The sequence below is a fragment of the Aotus nancymaae genome, unplaced genomic scaffold (genome assembly GCF_030222135.1).
Source record: "Aotus nancymaae isolate 86718 unplaced genomic scaffold, 86718_ANA_hifiasm-v0.15.2.pri h1tg000069l, whole genome shotgun sequence".
In the NCBI taxonomy this organism is placed as follows: Eukaryota; Metazoa; Chordata; class Mammalia; order Primates; family Aotidae; genus Aotus; species Aotus nancymaae.
The window spans coordinates 1,630,721-1,645,643 of record NW_026988484.1 but is presented as its reverse complement, the minus strand read 5'-3'; the positions used below and the strand labels follow the sequence as shown (position 1 = coordinate 1,645,643).

General features: G+C 46.0%; 1 protein-coding gene across 2 annotated transcripts; it reads left to right on the top strand.

The window, feature by feature from the left end:
* Window positions 1–4,919: 4,919 nt before the first annotated feature.
* Window positions 4,920–13,752, top strand: ZNF416 (zinc finger protein 416). Of its 2 annotated transcripts, XM_012473220.2 has the most exons (4): window positions 4,920–5,156; window positions 5,684–5,725; window positions 8,098–8,224; window positions 10,472–13,752. In XM_012473220.2, exons 1-4 carry the CDS (start codon window positions 5,124–5,126, stop codon window positions 12,052–12,054), a joined length of 1,785 nt encoding a protein of 594 aa, XP_012328643.2. In that variant the 5' UTR covers window positions 4,920–5,123; the 3' UTR covers window positions 12,055–13,752. The 2 variants fall into 2 exon arrangements, with proteins under 2 accessions (XP_012328643.2, XP_064223459.1); XM_064367389.1 differs by lacking the exon at window positions 8,098–8,224 and having other exon boundaries at window positions 10,472–13,751.
* The last annotated feature ends 1,171 nt before the right edge of the window (window positions 13,753–14,923 follow it).

Below are 14,923 nucleotides of genomic sequence, written 5' to 3'. Positions count from 1 at the left end.
TTACATGACCTTATGATCTCGGCCTCCCAAAATGCTGGGATTACAGGCGTGAGTCACTGCACCCGCCCTATGTTTTGTTTTTCAGTTAGAAATTGTAGTAATTATTATACCCTTTACATAGTAAGGGCAGTTATTTTGATTACTCATTTAAAAAAAACTTCTAGAAATCTTGTATACTTTTGATATGAGTAAAATAATTTTGGATGTGTTAATATTTTCATTGGATCTTATTCAATAACTACTTATTAGTGTGCATTAAATTAGTAACATTTGAAACATTTCCACATAGAACGAGTTTCTTTGCTATTATTTAAAACGAATCCTATGATGCAAATGTCATCTTTAGTTTTCATTCAATGTTTTTATTATTATTTAATTTTAATGTCATTTTCCAAAATTTCACGTCTTTCACTAATGTATTTTCACGTACACATTTAAGCAGATGATTGCCTATATAAAGGGGAAACTGGCTATACTGATTTGTGACTAAATTGTATTATTGATCCTGCTGACATTTTATGTGTTTCTAGAGTGTCATTACCATGCTAGGAAGATGGTGACTCAATAAGGTGCTCTCCTGCGTGGTGGTTTTTTTTTCTTCCCTATTTGAAAACATCCACATACTTCATCATTCAATACTGAAACATCATTGCAACTGGAAGAAGGAATTGTTCTCATGAGGAAGTCTCTCTACATTTCACTGAATTGATTTTTTAATTTTATTTTGCATCTCTGTCGTTACCCATGGTATAAAATGTTTTTATGTGACATCCACAGGTCCCATCCCGGCAAGGCCGGCTTTGTGTGACTGAACAGAAATTCCTCAATGTGAAACAGTCTAGAGATGCAGGCAGGGACTGAACAGAAATTCCTCGATGTGAAACAGTCTAGAGACGCAGGCAGGAGCACTGGCCGACAGTTTCCATTTATCCATTTTTACAATAATGAGTAGTTTCCGAAACACCTCCTGGCATTAACCTTAGCAGTTAGTTTTATCTATCACTTCTGCCGTATACATTTTGGTTTATCTTTTGGAGTTACTATTGTAACAATATTGTGCAATAGTAGCTCCTGCAGGTGGAATCCTGTGATCCCATGATCACTTAAATTGCATTCAGCATTATGACAGTTTCCCTGATTCCTTTATTTGACTAGAGGTTTCAAGAGAAGTGTGGAAAGTTCCTGCCCCCTGTATGGAATTCTGAAATAAAGTTGTCTTATTTTCTCTCCCCATCCACTTTCTTATATTGAGAAAGTATATTAAGAGTCAAAAACCTGGGTGATAGAATTAGGCACTGTTTTAGGATTATTCATAATTTCTAGATTTTTTTCAATGTAAAGAGAGAAGAAATAGATGTATGTTTAGAATTAAATACTATATAAGTTAACACTGATTATTTCTAACAAATGGAGGTTGTAGAGTTTTATTCAAAATCTTTAATTATACAGATGGAGTCTCACTTTGTTACCCAGGCTGGAGTGCAGTGGCATGATCTCAGTTCACTTCAACTTCTACCTCCCAGGTCCAAGTGATTCTCCCACCCTGGCCTCCCAGGTAGCTGGAACAACAGGTGTGCACCACCATATCTGGCTAATTTTTGTATTTTTAGTAGAATCAGGGTTTCACCTTGTTGGCCAGGCTGGCCTCAAACTACTGACCTCAAGTGATAGGCCAGTCTTGGTCTCCCAAAGTTCTGAGATTACAGGCATAAGCCACTGTGCCCAGCCTTTAGTTTCATATTTAAATTTACTTTTTCTTTCATAGAAAGCATTATTTACATTTACATTACTATATTAACTTCAAAAATACCATATCAATAATTGTAGTAAAATATACAGACACGTTTAAGATTTCTTTGCAGCTTAAGTTTTGCCTTAAGATATCCTTCTAGGAATATGCAGTCAAAACTTTGTATTTTCCATTTACTTGAAATAATTCATTTTCTTAGACGTCACCACCTGGACATCCAATCATTTTTTAACCTTTAAATGTTATGTTTTTAAAACATTTAATTTGGCTTAATATTGTTTAATAATTATGTGAAATATTTATTTTAGAAAACAGTATAACATATTTTTTTCCTAAAAGTCCAGCTTAAGTTCTGCCCCATCCTCTATATATTCCAAGCCTATATTTTTATTCCTTCATATACATGGAACAACTTTAGCGTATTCTACACTGTTCTTTACCTAGCTTTTCATTTCAGAAAGCATCCATTTGGTAACTAGTTCAGAGTGTAGACAGCCTCCTCATTCAAATTACAGGTGCAGAAAGTTATGTTGTACAGATGGACCATAAAGCATTCACTTAGTTTTTGTAGACAGACATTTAAACTGTTTCCACATAGAAATTTCAAGAGTAGCTTTGGCATCCATAAGCACACCTGCTTAGGGCCCACTTGAATTAGGAAAATACGTATTAGGTTTAGTACTGGAGGTTATTGGGCATGGTATGATAATTTATTTCTTTTTTTTTTTCTTTCTGTTTTTAAAAAAGAGACAGGGTCTTGCTTTGTTACCCAGGCTGGAGTGCAGTGTTGTGATCATATCTCATTGGCCTGAATGTCACTATACCTAGCTATTTGCTTTTTTAGATATGGGGTCCTGCTATATTGCCCAAGCTGGTCTTGAAATCCTGGCCTCAAGCAATCCTCCTGCCTCAGCCTCCCAAAGTACTAGGATTACAGGAATGAACCATCATGCTTGCCCAACATACATCTTTTCGTTTGTTGAACTCTTCATTGTTCTGGCACCAATTAAAATCAACGTCTTATAGACAATAACATGATGGCTCCCACCAATCTGCAAATGGGGTTTACCATTCTCACTCAGATGGTAGTGGGAATCCTTGGAAACTCCTTCCTTCTTTGTCTTTTTAACTTCACTTTGCTTACTGGACACAAGATTAGACCCATGGATCTTATTGTCAATCAACTGGCCTTTGCCAATTTGTTTGTGCTTCTCTCTAAAGGGATCCCTCATACAATAGTAGCTCTTGGATTGAACTTTTTCCTGGATGATGCTGGATGCCAAATTCTCTTCTATTTTCACAGAGTGGCCAGAGGGGTTTCCCTCAGCACCACCTGTCTTCTCAGTGGCTTCCAGGCCATAAAGCTTTGTCCCAGTTTCTCTAGGCGGTTGGAGCTCACAATGAGATCCCCAAAGTGCATTGGCTTCTGCTGTTTTCTCTGCTGGATCCTGCAGGGGTTGGCAAATATCTTTGTTCCTATGAGAATGATTAGTCCATTAAACAGCAAAAATATAAGTGTGAAAATAAATTATGTATACTGTTCTTCACTCAAACCAGCTAGATCTATAAAGTTTCTAGTCGTATTCACATTCTCTGCAATTGACTTTATGAGTTTGGGCCTCATGGTCTGGGTCAGTGGTTCCATGGTCCTTTTCCTGCACAGACACAAGCAGCGAGTTCAACACATTCACAGCAACGGACTCTCCTCCAGAGCTTCCCAAGAGGCCAGAGCCACACGCACCATTTTGATGTTTGTGAGCACCTTTCTTTCCTTTTACTCACTCTCCTCTCTTTTGCACATTTGGATGACTCTATTTGTTATTCCAGGTCAGTGGCTGGTGGACATGTCTATGATTTTGTCCTCATGTTTCCCAGCGTTCAGTCCCTTTGTGCTCATTCATGGTGTCACTCGATTCTCTGTGTTTCCTGCAGCCTGCTAGTCAAGGAAAAGCCCTTTTCCCAGCTCACCCAGGGTGGAGGGTCCGCCTGAAGGAGGCATCCCCTGGGTGAAGCCACCCAGGAACTGTGCCCCAGGAACTTCTTGGCCCAGCCTCCTGCACCTGGGAACCATCAAGGGGCTCAGGGGAGGAGCAGCCAGAGGGCATGGCCCCCAAGTGGCCTCACAGACCAGCGGCCCTGAGCCTGACCCTGATCTGTGGGTAGCTTCTGCCGCCTACGGAACTGCTGAGGTCCCCAAAATGGCCTCAAATGCCTCGGCCCTGTACATGAGGAGGATGTGGCTCCTTCCCTCCCATGGGGCAGGGCAGCCACGGTGTCCATCTGGCCTGTGGAGTGACGCTTCAGTGTGGATCCAGAGCCTCAGCTTCCTGAACCTGAATCAATGTGTCTAGCCACATGGGTACTCAGTCTGGTATGGGACCTTGGAAATCGGCCAGTGGCCTTTTTAAGGTGTGGCAAGACCCTGTCTCCCTGTTGATGGTGTTGTGCCTTTTCCTAGCACCCTCCCAGTGGCCACTTGGACCTTGTGTCAGGGAGGGCACTGGAACCCTGGCGTTACATGTAAATTTTCAGTGCCACAAAGAAAAGTCAGCACTGGGACAAAGGATCTCAGCAAGGACTTCCTGCAGAAAGGGTACCCTCACCAGCAATCTTGCCAGGAGAGTACAACAAACAAAGAAAAAGCAGGCATATTTATCCCTTACACATTTGGGATTGTCCCTACTGCTGTGTCTAATCTCCACTGGTTAGAGCCAGACCTCACAATCTAAACTAAAACCCAATTGGCTAAAAATTTAAAACTCTTCTAAACAGGTAAAAGCAATGGAGAAAAAAAAGCAAGCCCAAATAAAGGAAGGGGCATAGGCTGTAAGCTGGGACATGCTTGTTAGCACGTCCAGCACAGATATATTGGTTAAAGTACAAGGACACAGAATGTACTAGATGCCTAACAGCCACATAGGATAGGGCTTAACAAAGAGCTACTAGCAAAAAGCAAGAAGGCTTTGAAGAAAGTGTTTAAAACAAACTATTATTTCTAACACTTATGATTATTCTTTAACAAGAATGGAAACTTTGAAAACTTTTCTACTTCCCACATCTGGACTTCCGAGAACTACATTACCCACAACGCCAGCGCCAAGCTGCAAAGAGGAGGAGCCAATCAACGTTCAGGACCGGGCGTGTCGGTGGTTGTTGCATACAGTAAGGCGGGACTTCCGGCGCCACTCAGAGGTGCTGGTTTTGGTTGTTCCCTATTTTGGCCCACGCCTGAGTTAGGAACGCTGCCTCCGGCACGGAACAAGGATCGCCCAGCTGCGCAGCAGTCTGTGGGTCGCCGGCGCCGGTGGCGGCCGTTCCTGGGTTCCCGCCCCGGGTCGCCCGCCCCTCCCGGCACCGCTCTGCCCATAATCCGATGGCGGCGTCCGTGCTGAGGGCTCTGACTCCGGTGAGTGCTGCGTCCCCGCGAGCCTCACCTGCCCTCCCGCCCGAAATGGAACGCCCCGCGTGAGGGGCACCTGCTCGCGTCCCTGCAGCCCGGCCCCAGGTGCCAGGACCCTGGACTCCCATTTACAGGCCTGGTGTCGTGGTTTGTGGAGGGCGTGGCAGGTGGAGGGACCGGTTTCTGTGAATGTTGCTGGGACAGTTGAGCCAGGAGCGTTCACGCTGGAATGGCAGAGTGAGGTTTGCTCTTCTCAAGACGCTGGGAGCCATGGGTGGTTGTGAACAGAAGAGGCACATGGTCTGAGTTAGACTTCAAACATTTCCTGAAGCTACTCAGAGTTAGAACAGTCCTTGTGCAAGGTCCCAGAGCAGGTAAGAATCACACTGAGGACCGCGGAGCTGCGTAGCAATGATAATTTAGTCATCACCAAGTCACGTGGCTCCAGGGCTGCTCAGGGAAACAAGGAGGCATGAGCCCATGGAGCTTTCAGCATAGTTAACCTGCCTCTCACAGCCTTCCTCTTCCCGCAGGTACCCATGACTGCAGAAGCTAAATTTACGGGCTTCACACAGGTGAGTGGAGAGTATTTCGGGCCCTCACTGGTACTGACACGTTTTTGTCTCTGAGATTGTGTTCTGGGACTCTGCTCTTGGCACTCTTTTGGTCCTTGGTTCTAGGGACCCTGAACAAACATCAATCCCAGGGTCACACATCCAGGCTGGAGGCTGGTATAGAACGGCTCCTATTGCTGGAAACCAGTAATAGGAGTGTGGAAAGTTGTTTCAGGCTTAGATACCAGATGAGCAAGTGCTTGAAGGTCAGGCTGAGCTGGTTTAGGGCACTACAGCTTTTTTCTTTCTCATGGGAACTGAAAGCTGGGCTGCAGGAATCAGACTGTAAACGGTTCTCAGATGTTGGGTGTTTTTTCTGGAGTGTGTGATGAGCAGTGAGAGGTTGGGGGCAGAGGAGGTATGTGATGTGACCCAGGTCTCACTAGGTTTCCTGTGTGTGGCCAGGCTGCGTGTGAGCGATGAGATAGGAAAAGAGTGAAGAAGCCTGCCTGCAGTAGTCCAGGTGAGTGTTACTGGTGACTGGACTTGTGTTGTGGCTGTGGAAGTAGTAGTTGGATTCTAGATCCGTTTTTTAAGTAGGAAAGTCTGGATTTTGAGATGTGGAAGGTGAGAGAAAAGTAGGATTCAGAGGCAAAGGCAAGGTGTTTGGGTTTAACAGCTGGAAATAGGGAAGCTCCACAAGCCAAAATTGTAAAGTTGGTAGTAGAGTCAGTTATCTCTGGAGATAGATAATCAGAAGTTTTGTTTTGGAACATCTTTATTTAAAAAAATTTTTTTTTTTAAATCATCATCTCAGGCCGGGCGCGGTGGCTCACGCCTGTAATCTCAGCACTTTGGGAGGCCGAGGCGGGTGGATCACGAGGTCAAGAGATCGAGACCATCCTGGTCAACATGGTGAAACCCCGTCTCTACTAAAAATACAAAAAATTAGCTGAGCACGATGGCGCGTGCCTGTAGTCCCAGCTACTCAGGAGGCTGAGGCAGGAGAATTGCCTGAACCCAGGAGGCGGAGGTTGCGGTGAGCCGAGATCACGCCATTGCACTCCAGCCTGGGTAAGAGCGAAACTCCGTCTCAAAAAAAATAATAATAAAAAATAAAAATAAAATCATCATCTCAACATGCAAAGAACAGTTTAGACATCAAGTGGATAGTTTATCCTACAGGATTAGAACTGTGGGGAGGGATTCAGGATGGACACATTTAAAAGGTGGTGGCCACTATTTGCCTAAGGGCTTATCTTGGGTCACAATTAGGAGGTGGAATCCTGATCACTCTGGTAATCCTATTACCAGCCCAGGAACGAGAAGTTGGGGGTCACTACTGGGTCTTCTGCTTGGGTACATGGTTGGTCATGGTGGATCACAAAGACAGGTGTGGGAGAGAGGCAGCCATGGTAGGGTGTGAGAGCAAGGATGATCTGGCAAGTGGCCAAGGCTCTAGGAAAAGAGTGGGCATGAGATCAATGCCTGGAAGTAATTGAGACAAAATGATACTGAGACCAGAATAGTGCTTACTCAGGGTTTTGTGGTAACCCTTGGGGTGTCAGGAATTTCAGGGAGGTAGATAAGTTGAAGGGCACAAATGGTCATTTGGGAAAATCACTGGGCCTGAGGTGGGGGTCCTCTGGGGCAGACTTTGAATGAGGGTTAACGGGAAAGGAAGGCTGTGACTGAAGAGAGGACATCAAGTGCAGCACTAGTGAAACCGGGCCATGGGTGTCAGATCCTCAGGTATTTCTGGGTGAGTGAGGATGTAGCAAGGGACAGAGGCAGGCAGGGAGGCCTTCAGAGCAGGACGGGGCTCTGAAGGCTGCCTTTGGCACTGGGGACCATTCAACCTCCGAGTAGCACTGGACCCTGTTTCAATTTGCAAAGCACTTTCTGGATGTTTAATTCCAGGTATCGTGGGGATGCCAGAGAGATGCTTATGGTGTGGGGCAATGGGGTGGAAATAGCTATGGGAGTGAGATTGAGAGTGTGTGCTCCAAAGAGTGATATGCATATGGAGAGAAATTGTGAACTGAACACCCCACGGCAATGGCATTGAGGATGTAAGAATGATGCCATAATAGTTTGTGTGTGAGAGGCATAATCTTGGAAACCCCAGAAGAACTCTCTGACAAGAGAAAATCCAACCCTATATGCTTGACCCAGAGTTTAAATGGCATTTCCTGGTCCACCTGCCTGTTGGTGCTGTGGGAAGACACAGTGATGATGGGACCATGAGGAGAATGCAGGAATTGGGGCTTGGTGGCTCCTCTGAGATGGGGCTTAGGGATGAGGGTAAGCAGGGGAAGGATGCTGGGGTGGGCATGAACTTGGGGTCCTAGGAGAGAATCTGATCATGGAAAGATCTATCCCCATTATGGCAGGGCTCTGTGACCTTTGAGGACGTGGCCATTTACTTCTCCCAGGAAGAGTGGGGGCTCCTTGATGAGGCTCAGAGGCTCCTGTACCGCGATGTGATGCTGGAGAACTTTGCACTTTTAACCTCACTGGGTAAGGCCCTCACACCCACTCTCATTTCCTGGTCTTCGTCTATCCTCTTTTTCCCCAGAGGCAGCTCTGCCCTTTCCATTGCCGGACTGTGAGCTCTGCTGACTTCCCCACTGTCTTGGCATATGTGCTGTGGTGTAAGGAATGAAACTGTTGCAGTCCTCGGTCAGCCCTGACATTTGCTGTCCCAAAGTGTGCAGGGATAGGTCTGGGTGTTAGGTGTCTTGAGTCAGCCTAATGCATGTCAGTTTACTTCTTCACTTCCTCTTTGGGTGGCTGTGTCCATATTCATGGCACTTTGTGTCTCAAGTTCTGCCTCCTAGGAGACATTTCCTTTGACTGCCTGTGTTAGGAATTTGCAGAATTTTCCTCTTCAGTATTTACATGGACCATGAGCTGCTGTTGCCAGAACCTCTTTCAAGGATCTGTGTGACATTAATTTTCTTTCTTGTGTTCTCAAGGATGCTGACTTGCTCTGGGCAAGGATACTCACCTGTCCCAGCTTTCCCTTAGGACTTGCCTCATTCAAGTCCCAAGTAGCGGCGCATCTAGAGGTGCCAGGAAAGCCCTGGTTTTGGAAAGGGTGAAGATAGGAATATGGCTTCAGAGGAAGCCTGGCCTCAGTCAGTGGCACCTAGGTGAGGGCATGACATCCAGCCTGTTTTCTAATCTTACCAGTAACTTGCCCTGTGTCATCCAGAGTTTTGGTGCTAATACCACTGGACACACCTCATTTCTACCTTTTCTTTCTCTTCTTTGACACTTTGCTGACTTATTACTTTATCTAGGACATCTGGCCTCATGCTGCCCCCATCTTTCTGCCATCCAGGTGTCACCAGTTTCTCTGCACTGCCCCCCAGCATGTTTTCCAACACTGACCCACTCACAATATGTTGTGAGTTGTGCACATGCCATTAAATAGTTCTTGAACACAAGATGATCGCAATTGGAATCTCCCATTCAGTTCCAATTGCATTATATTGGGCCTGAATAACACCAGCCTTCAGCACAGCATGCACATGTCACCAGCCAACAAGATCCTGCCAAAGGATTTCGCAAAACAGTAGATTGGAGACCCCACCTCTTCTTATGTGCTGCACCCCATCCTTATGTCCTGTGTTTGGTGAGGCCTCCCTAGTTTGTGATCTTTAGAGGCCCACTTCTGCCAAACAGCCCCTTTTTTATCCTGCTTTCAGCTCCTCCATATTGCTTCAAAGTAATACTGTGAATTCATTCCTTAATGTATATGTGAAGGTGCTTCCCCTTTCATGTTTTAAAATGTACCCACAGGATTTCAGTTAATGGAGGTGGTAGAGTAGTTAATGTCAATGACATAGGAATTTATCACCTACAGTAGCAAGAGCATGTGAACACCGTGCCATGCAGGGCCCCATGAGGAAGTGCTTAGTGGTCAGAAGGCAGAAGCAAGAGAGAAGGGAAAATATTAAGCCACAACCTTAATTGGGGTTTTGCAGGTAACACAAGACATGACAAACGGTTTAGGATTGGGTAATTTGAGTAGTTTGCTTTGGGGCGAAGAGGCTCACTAGGCTTAGCTGTCTGCTGCCTGACCTTGGGATGATTAGAGCAGAGGGATATTAGCTCCTGAAGCATCCAAGTCACAGAGAAAAATGGGAGTATTGGCTCTCAATTGATTACTTTGTATATTTGGTATGCTCCCTCCTGAGCCCTTTGCTATCTCTTAAGATTTGGCTTGGCCGGGCGCAGTGGCTCACGCCTGTAATCCAAGCACTTTGGAGGCCAAGGTGGGCAGATCACCTGAGTTCAAGACCAGCCTGACCAACATGGTGAAACCCCGTCTTAAAAAAAAAAAAAAAGATTTGGCTCACTCTGGAAGCACCATTCTCTTTCCAGCCAGCAAAGTTTTTTATTCTGTTTTGTTTTGTTTTTGAGACAGAATTTCGCTTTGTCTCCCAGGCTGGAGTGCAGTGGCATGCAGTGATCTGAGCTCACTGCAACCTCCACCTCCCGGGTTAAAGCAATTCTTGTGCCTCAGCCTCTTGAGTACCTGGGATTACAGGCACCTGCCACCACGCCCAGCTAATTTGTTGTATTTTTAGTAGAGACAGGGTTTCGCCATATTGCCCAGGCTGTCTTGAACTCCTGGGCTCAGGCCAACAAAGTTTTTAAGATATTGGAACATCAGTTTTTCAGAAAAACATTTTTTAAACGATTAATACACTCCCATCATAGTCAACATGCATTTCATCACCATTTCTCTGCTTTCAGTTTGTTGGCATGGGATGGAGGATGAAGAGACACCCGAGCAAAGTGTTTCTGTAAAAGGAGTCCCTCAGGGCAGGACTCCAGAGGCAAGTCCGTCCATCCAGAAGACTCAAGCCTGTGACACGTGTATCCCATTCCTGACCGACATTTTGCACCTGACCGATTTGCCTGGGCAGAAACCATACTTGACTGGGGCATGTGCGGTCTTTCACCAGGACCAGAAGCATCATAGCGCAGAGAAACCCTTGGAAAGGGACATGGACGAGGCCGCATTTGTGCAGCGCTGCCTGTTCCATGAGTCAGGAATGCCTTTCACCAGTAGTGAGGTTAGGAAGGACTTCCTAGCCCCATTGGGCCTTCTGCAGCCACAGGCCACTACTAACTATGAGAAGCCAAACAGAATCAGCAAATGTGAGGAGGCCTTTCATGTTGGAATAAGTCATTACAAGTGGGGTGAATGCAGGAAAGATTCCAGCCACAAACACACTTTTGTTCACCCTAGAGTCTGCACTGGAAAAAGGTTTTATGAATCTAGCGAATGTGGGAAAGCCTGCTGCTGTGAGTGCTCCCTTGTTCAGCTCCAAAGAGTCCACCCTGGAGAAAGGCCTTATGAGTGCAGTGAATGTGGGAAATCTTTTAGCCAAACCTCTCATCTGAATGACCATCGGAGGATCCACACTGGAGAAAGGCCTTATGTGTGTGGTCAGTGTGGGAAATCATTTAGCCAAAGAGCCACCCTCATTAAACATCACAGAGTTCACACTGGAGAAAGGCCTTATGAGTGTGGTGAATGTGGGAAATCTTTTAGCCAAAGTTCTAACCTTATTGAACATTGCAGAATTCACACTGGAGAAAGGCCTTATGAGTGTGATGAATGTGGAAAAGCCTTTGGGTCCAAATCCACTCTTGTTCGGCACCAGAGAACTCACACAGGAGAAAAGCCATATGAGTGTGGCGAATGTGGGAAATTATTCAGACAAAGCTTCAGCCTTGTTGTACACCAGAGAATTCACACTACAGCAAGGCCTTATGAGTGCGGCCAGTGTGGCAAATCATTTAGCTTAAAGTGTGGCCTCATTCAGCACCAGTTAATTCACAGTGGAGTTAGGCCCTTTGAGTGTGACCAGTGTGGAAAATCCTTTAGCCAAAGAACCACCCTTAATAAACACCACAAAGTTCACACTGCAGAAAGACCTTACATATGTGGGGAATGTGGGAAAGCTTTTATGTTCAGATCTAAACTTGTTCGGCACCAGAGAACTCACACTGGAGAAAGGCCTTTTGAGTGCGGTGAATGTGGGAAATTTTTTAGACAAAGCTATACCCTCGTTGAACACCAGAAAATTCACACTGGATTAAGGCCTTACGACTGTGGACAGTGTGGAAAATCCTTTATCCAAAAGTCTAGCCTCATTCAACACCAGGTGGTTCACACTGGAGAAAGGCCATATGAGTGTGGCAAATGTGGGAAGTCCTTTACACAACACTCTGGCCTCATTCTCCACCGAAAATCTCACACTGTGGAGAGGCCTCGTGAAAGCAGCAAATGTGGAAAACTCTTTAGCCCAAGATCTAACATTGTGTAACCCACACCTGAGAAAAGCCTTAAACCTGCAGGGAATGTGCCATCTCTGTCTTCAGTGTTATGGCTATAGAGAGCCTTTGTGAAGGAGCCATCTGCCTAAACCTCATACTTCTAGACCTCCAGATGGGGGAGACTCCCATGAGTTCCTGGCATGTGTGTCTTACAGGAGCTCCTTTGTACATTCTTAACTGCTGGAAGCCTTTGCTGGAATTAAATCATTAGTCACCTTTGCATACTAAGGCAAGGCAGATAACCTATGTTCTCCCATTCCTTGGAGGAAATTCCTTGAGCAGTCTGAGCCTTTAAGGGGAATTCATTCCCTTTTTTGACTGATTGCAGCATATATCTGACCAGCTTTGGCCAGAAGGGCCCAGCCTGGGTTCTGCTGGAAACTGATGTGGAAGGCTTCCCTTCATGGAAATTCTTGTTCTCACACGACATGTGGTAGTTTTTCCACCCTACAAGTCACCACCTGGCAACTGGCTACCTCACATTGCTCTAGTTTGTGTGGTAATAAAGGCCTTATTTTAAAATCTATGTGTAGTCTTAGGGTTTGGTTTGCTGTGTGAGGTGGCTGGAAAACACACTTGGGCTCTTACCTAAAGGAATGGACAGCTTTTTTGGGGTCCCTGGCATTGTTGGCCTGTGCAGGGAAAGTAATGACAGAGAGTAATTCTCATTCTGGTTTTAGTCCAATTTGCCTTGCTGCCCAAGGCCTCCTAGGAAACAATGCAAGGATTTGATTGTCCTAATTTGTGGCCTGGATCCCTACACTTTCTCTGGACTAGAGGTCATCCTGAGGACAAGTCGGCTGGTATGACAGACTCCTGTGCTTTGGGGAATAAGACGGGTTTGTTGCATTGTTCCCACAGGTTCCCAGCTTCTGCAGAGGAGTCATGTGCTCTGATGCCCATGATTCCATAGATGGCGATACTCAAGCTGACGGGAGCTAAGCATGGGACATAATTGGTACAGCAATTTTGGGCATGATTAATAGAAAGTGGAGGAGCTAGTAGCAAATGTGCCTGTGGTAAAAGTGCATCTACACATCTAGTAACTGTGTCTTTATTCTCACAACACACACAATCTCCATGTACAAAGTGTGACGTGTGGGCATAGCCTGGCTTGGAGGGAACAACTCCATTCTGCAGGCATGATCGTCATAGCATGGAGCCAGGCAAGCAATCTGGAGGCTTACATGGGATGGTACGATGTGAGTGCAGGAGGACACAGGGAAGTAGAGAATCAGAAGGAGCCTGAGGAGCAGAAACCTTACCTTGAAAATGACATCCCCCATCAGAGGCTTTACCCTCTGCCACAGTTACCCTATTTTCACTGCCACAGTTACCCTATTTTCAGAGGCAGAGTCCCTCCCCCTTGTGCCCTATATGGAGCTCAACTCTCAGATGTCCTAGCTCTCTGCACCTTTTCCAGTGACCAATTAATAGGTTCTAATATCCAACAGCCTAAGGTCAACTTGCTGCCTCTGACTTGCCAGGCATTGGTGCCTTTCAAGATCAAGGTCCTGACCTTCCCTTGATAGAAATGTGGATATTTGGACCTGGCCCAGAGGACACTGCGCCAAGATATGAGGCTGGAGAACTGTGGGCTCTTGGTCTTGCTGGGTAAAGCTTTATTTCTGTCCCATGTGGGTGACTCTAGTCCTCCGATTTCATTCTCTTGCCATACCTGCCTGGTGAGAAAGGCATCTTAAACCTTTCTCCTTCTACCCACAGGTCCTGCTGTATTCTGTGTTTTGGTCTCACATCCTTTTGCCTGGTCTCCCTGCGTCTGCATTGGGGATCAACAAGGTAGAAATGGCCCTTTATTTATTTATTATTATTATTATTATTTTTTGAGACGGAGTTTCGCTCTTGTTACCCAGGCTGGAGTGCAACGGTGCGATCTCGGCTCACCGCAACCTCCGCCTCCCGGGTTCAGGCAATTCTCCTGCCTCAGCTTCCCGAGTAGCTGGGATTACAGGCACATGCCACCATGCCCAGCTAATTTTTTGTATTTTTAGTAGAGACGAGGTTTCACCATGTTGACCAGGATGGTCTCGATCTCTTGACCTCGTGATCCACCTGCCTTGGCCTCCCAAAGTGCTGGGATTACAGGCGTGAGCCACCGCACCTGGCCCTTTATTTATTTTTGAGACAGCAGGCTGGAGTGCAGTGGTGTGATCTGGGCTCACTGCAACCTCTGCCTCCAGGTTGAAGTGATTTTCTTGTCTCTGGCTCCTGAGTAGCTGGGACTACAGGGGCCCAGCACCATGCCTGGCTAATTTTTAAATTTATTTTTTGTTTTTATTAGAGACGCAGTTTCACCATGTTGGCCATGCTTCTCTTGAACTCCTGACCTCGTGATCCGCCCACCTTGGCCTCCCAAAGTGCTGGGATTACAGAAGTGAGCCACTGCGCCTGGCCCTAGAAACGGTCCTTTAAACACAAACCGTCACCCTAGTGCCCAGCACACACTGCCCTCTGTCTGAGGTCTTTATTCCAGAATTCAGGGGAGAAAACTTCATTGATCCAGCCTAGTTGGGTCAGGTGTCCCCAGAGACTGGTTAACAGGACTATGGATGGTGGACTGTTCTCAAAGAAGGGACTGAGTTAGGCAACCCTCTAGGATAACATGCCCATCAATATCCTCCAGGTATCTTAAATAACTTAACATTGCTTTCTTTCTTTCTTTCTTCTCTCTCCTTCCTTCCTTCCTTCCTTCCTTCCTTCCTTCCTCCCTTCCCTCCTTCCTTCCCTCCCTCCCTCCCTCCCTCCCTCCCTCCTTCCTTCCTTCCTTCCTTCCTTTTCTTTTTCTTTCCTTTTTTTTTTTTTTTTTTTTTTTTCTTTTTGACAGAGTCTCACTCTGTC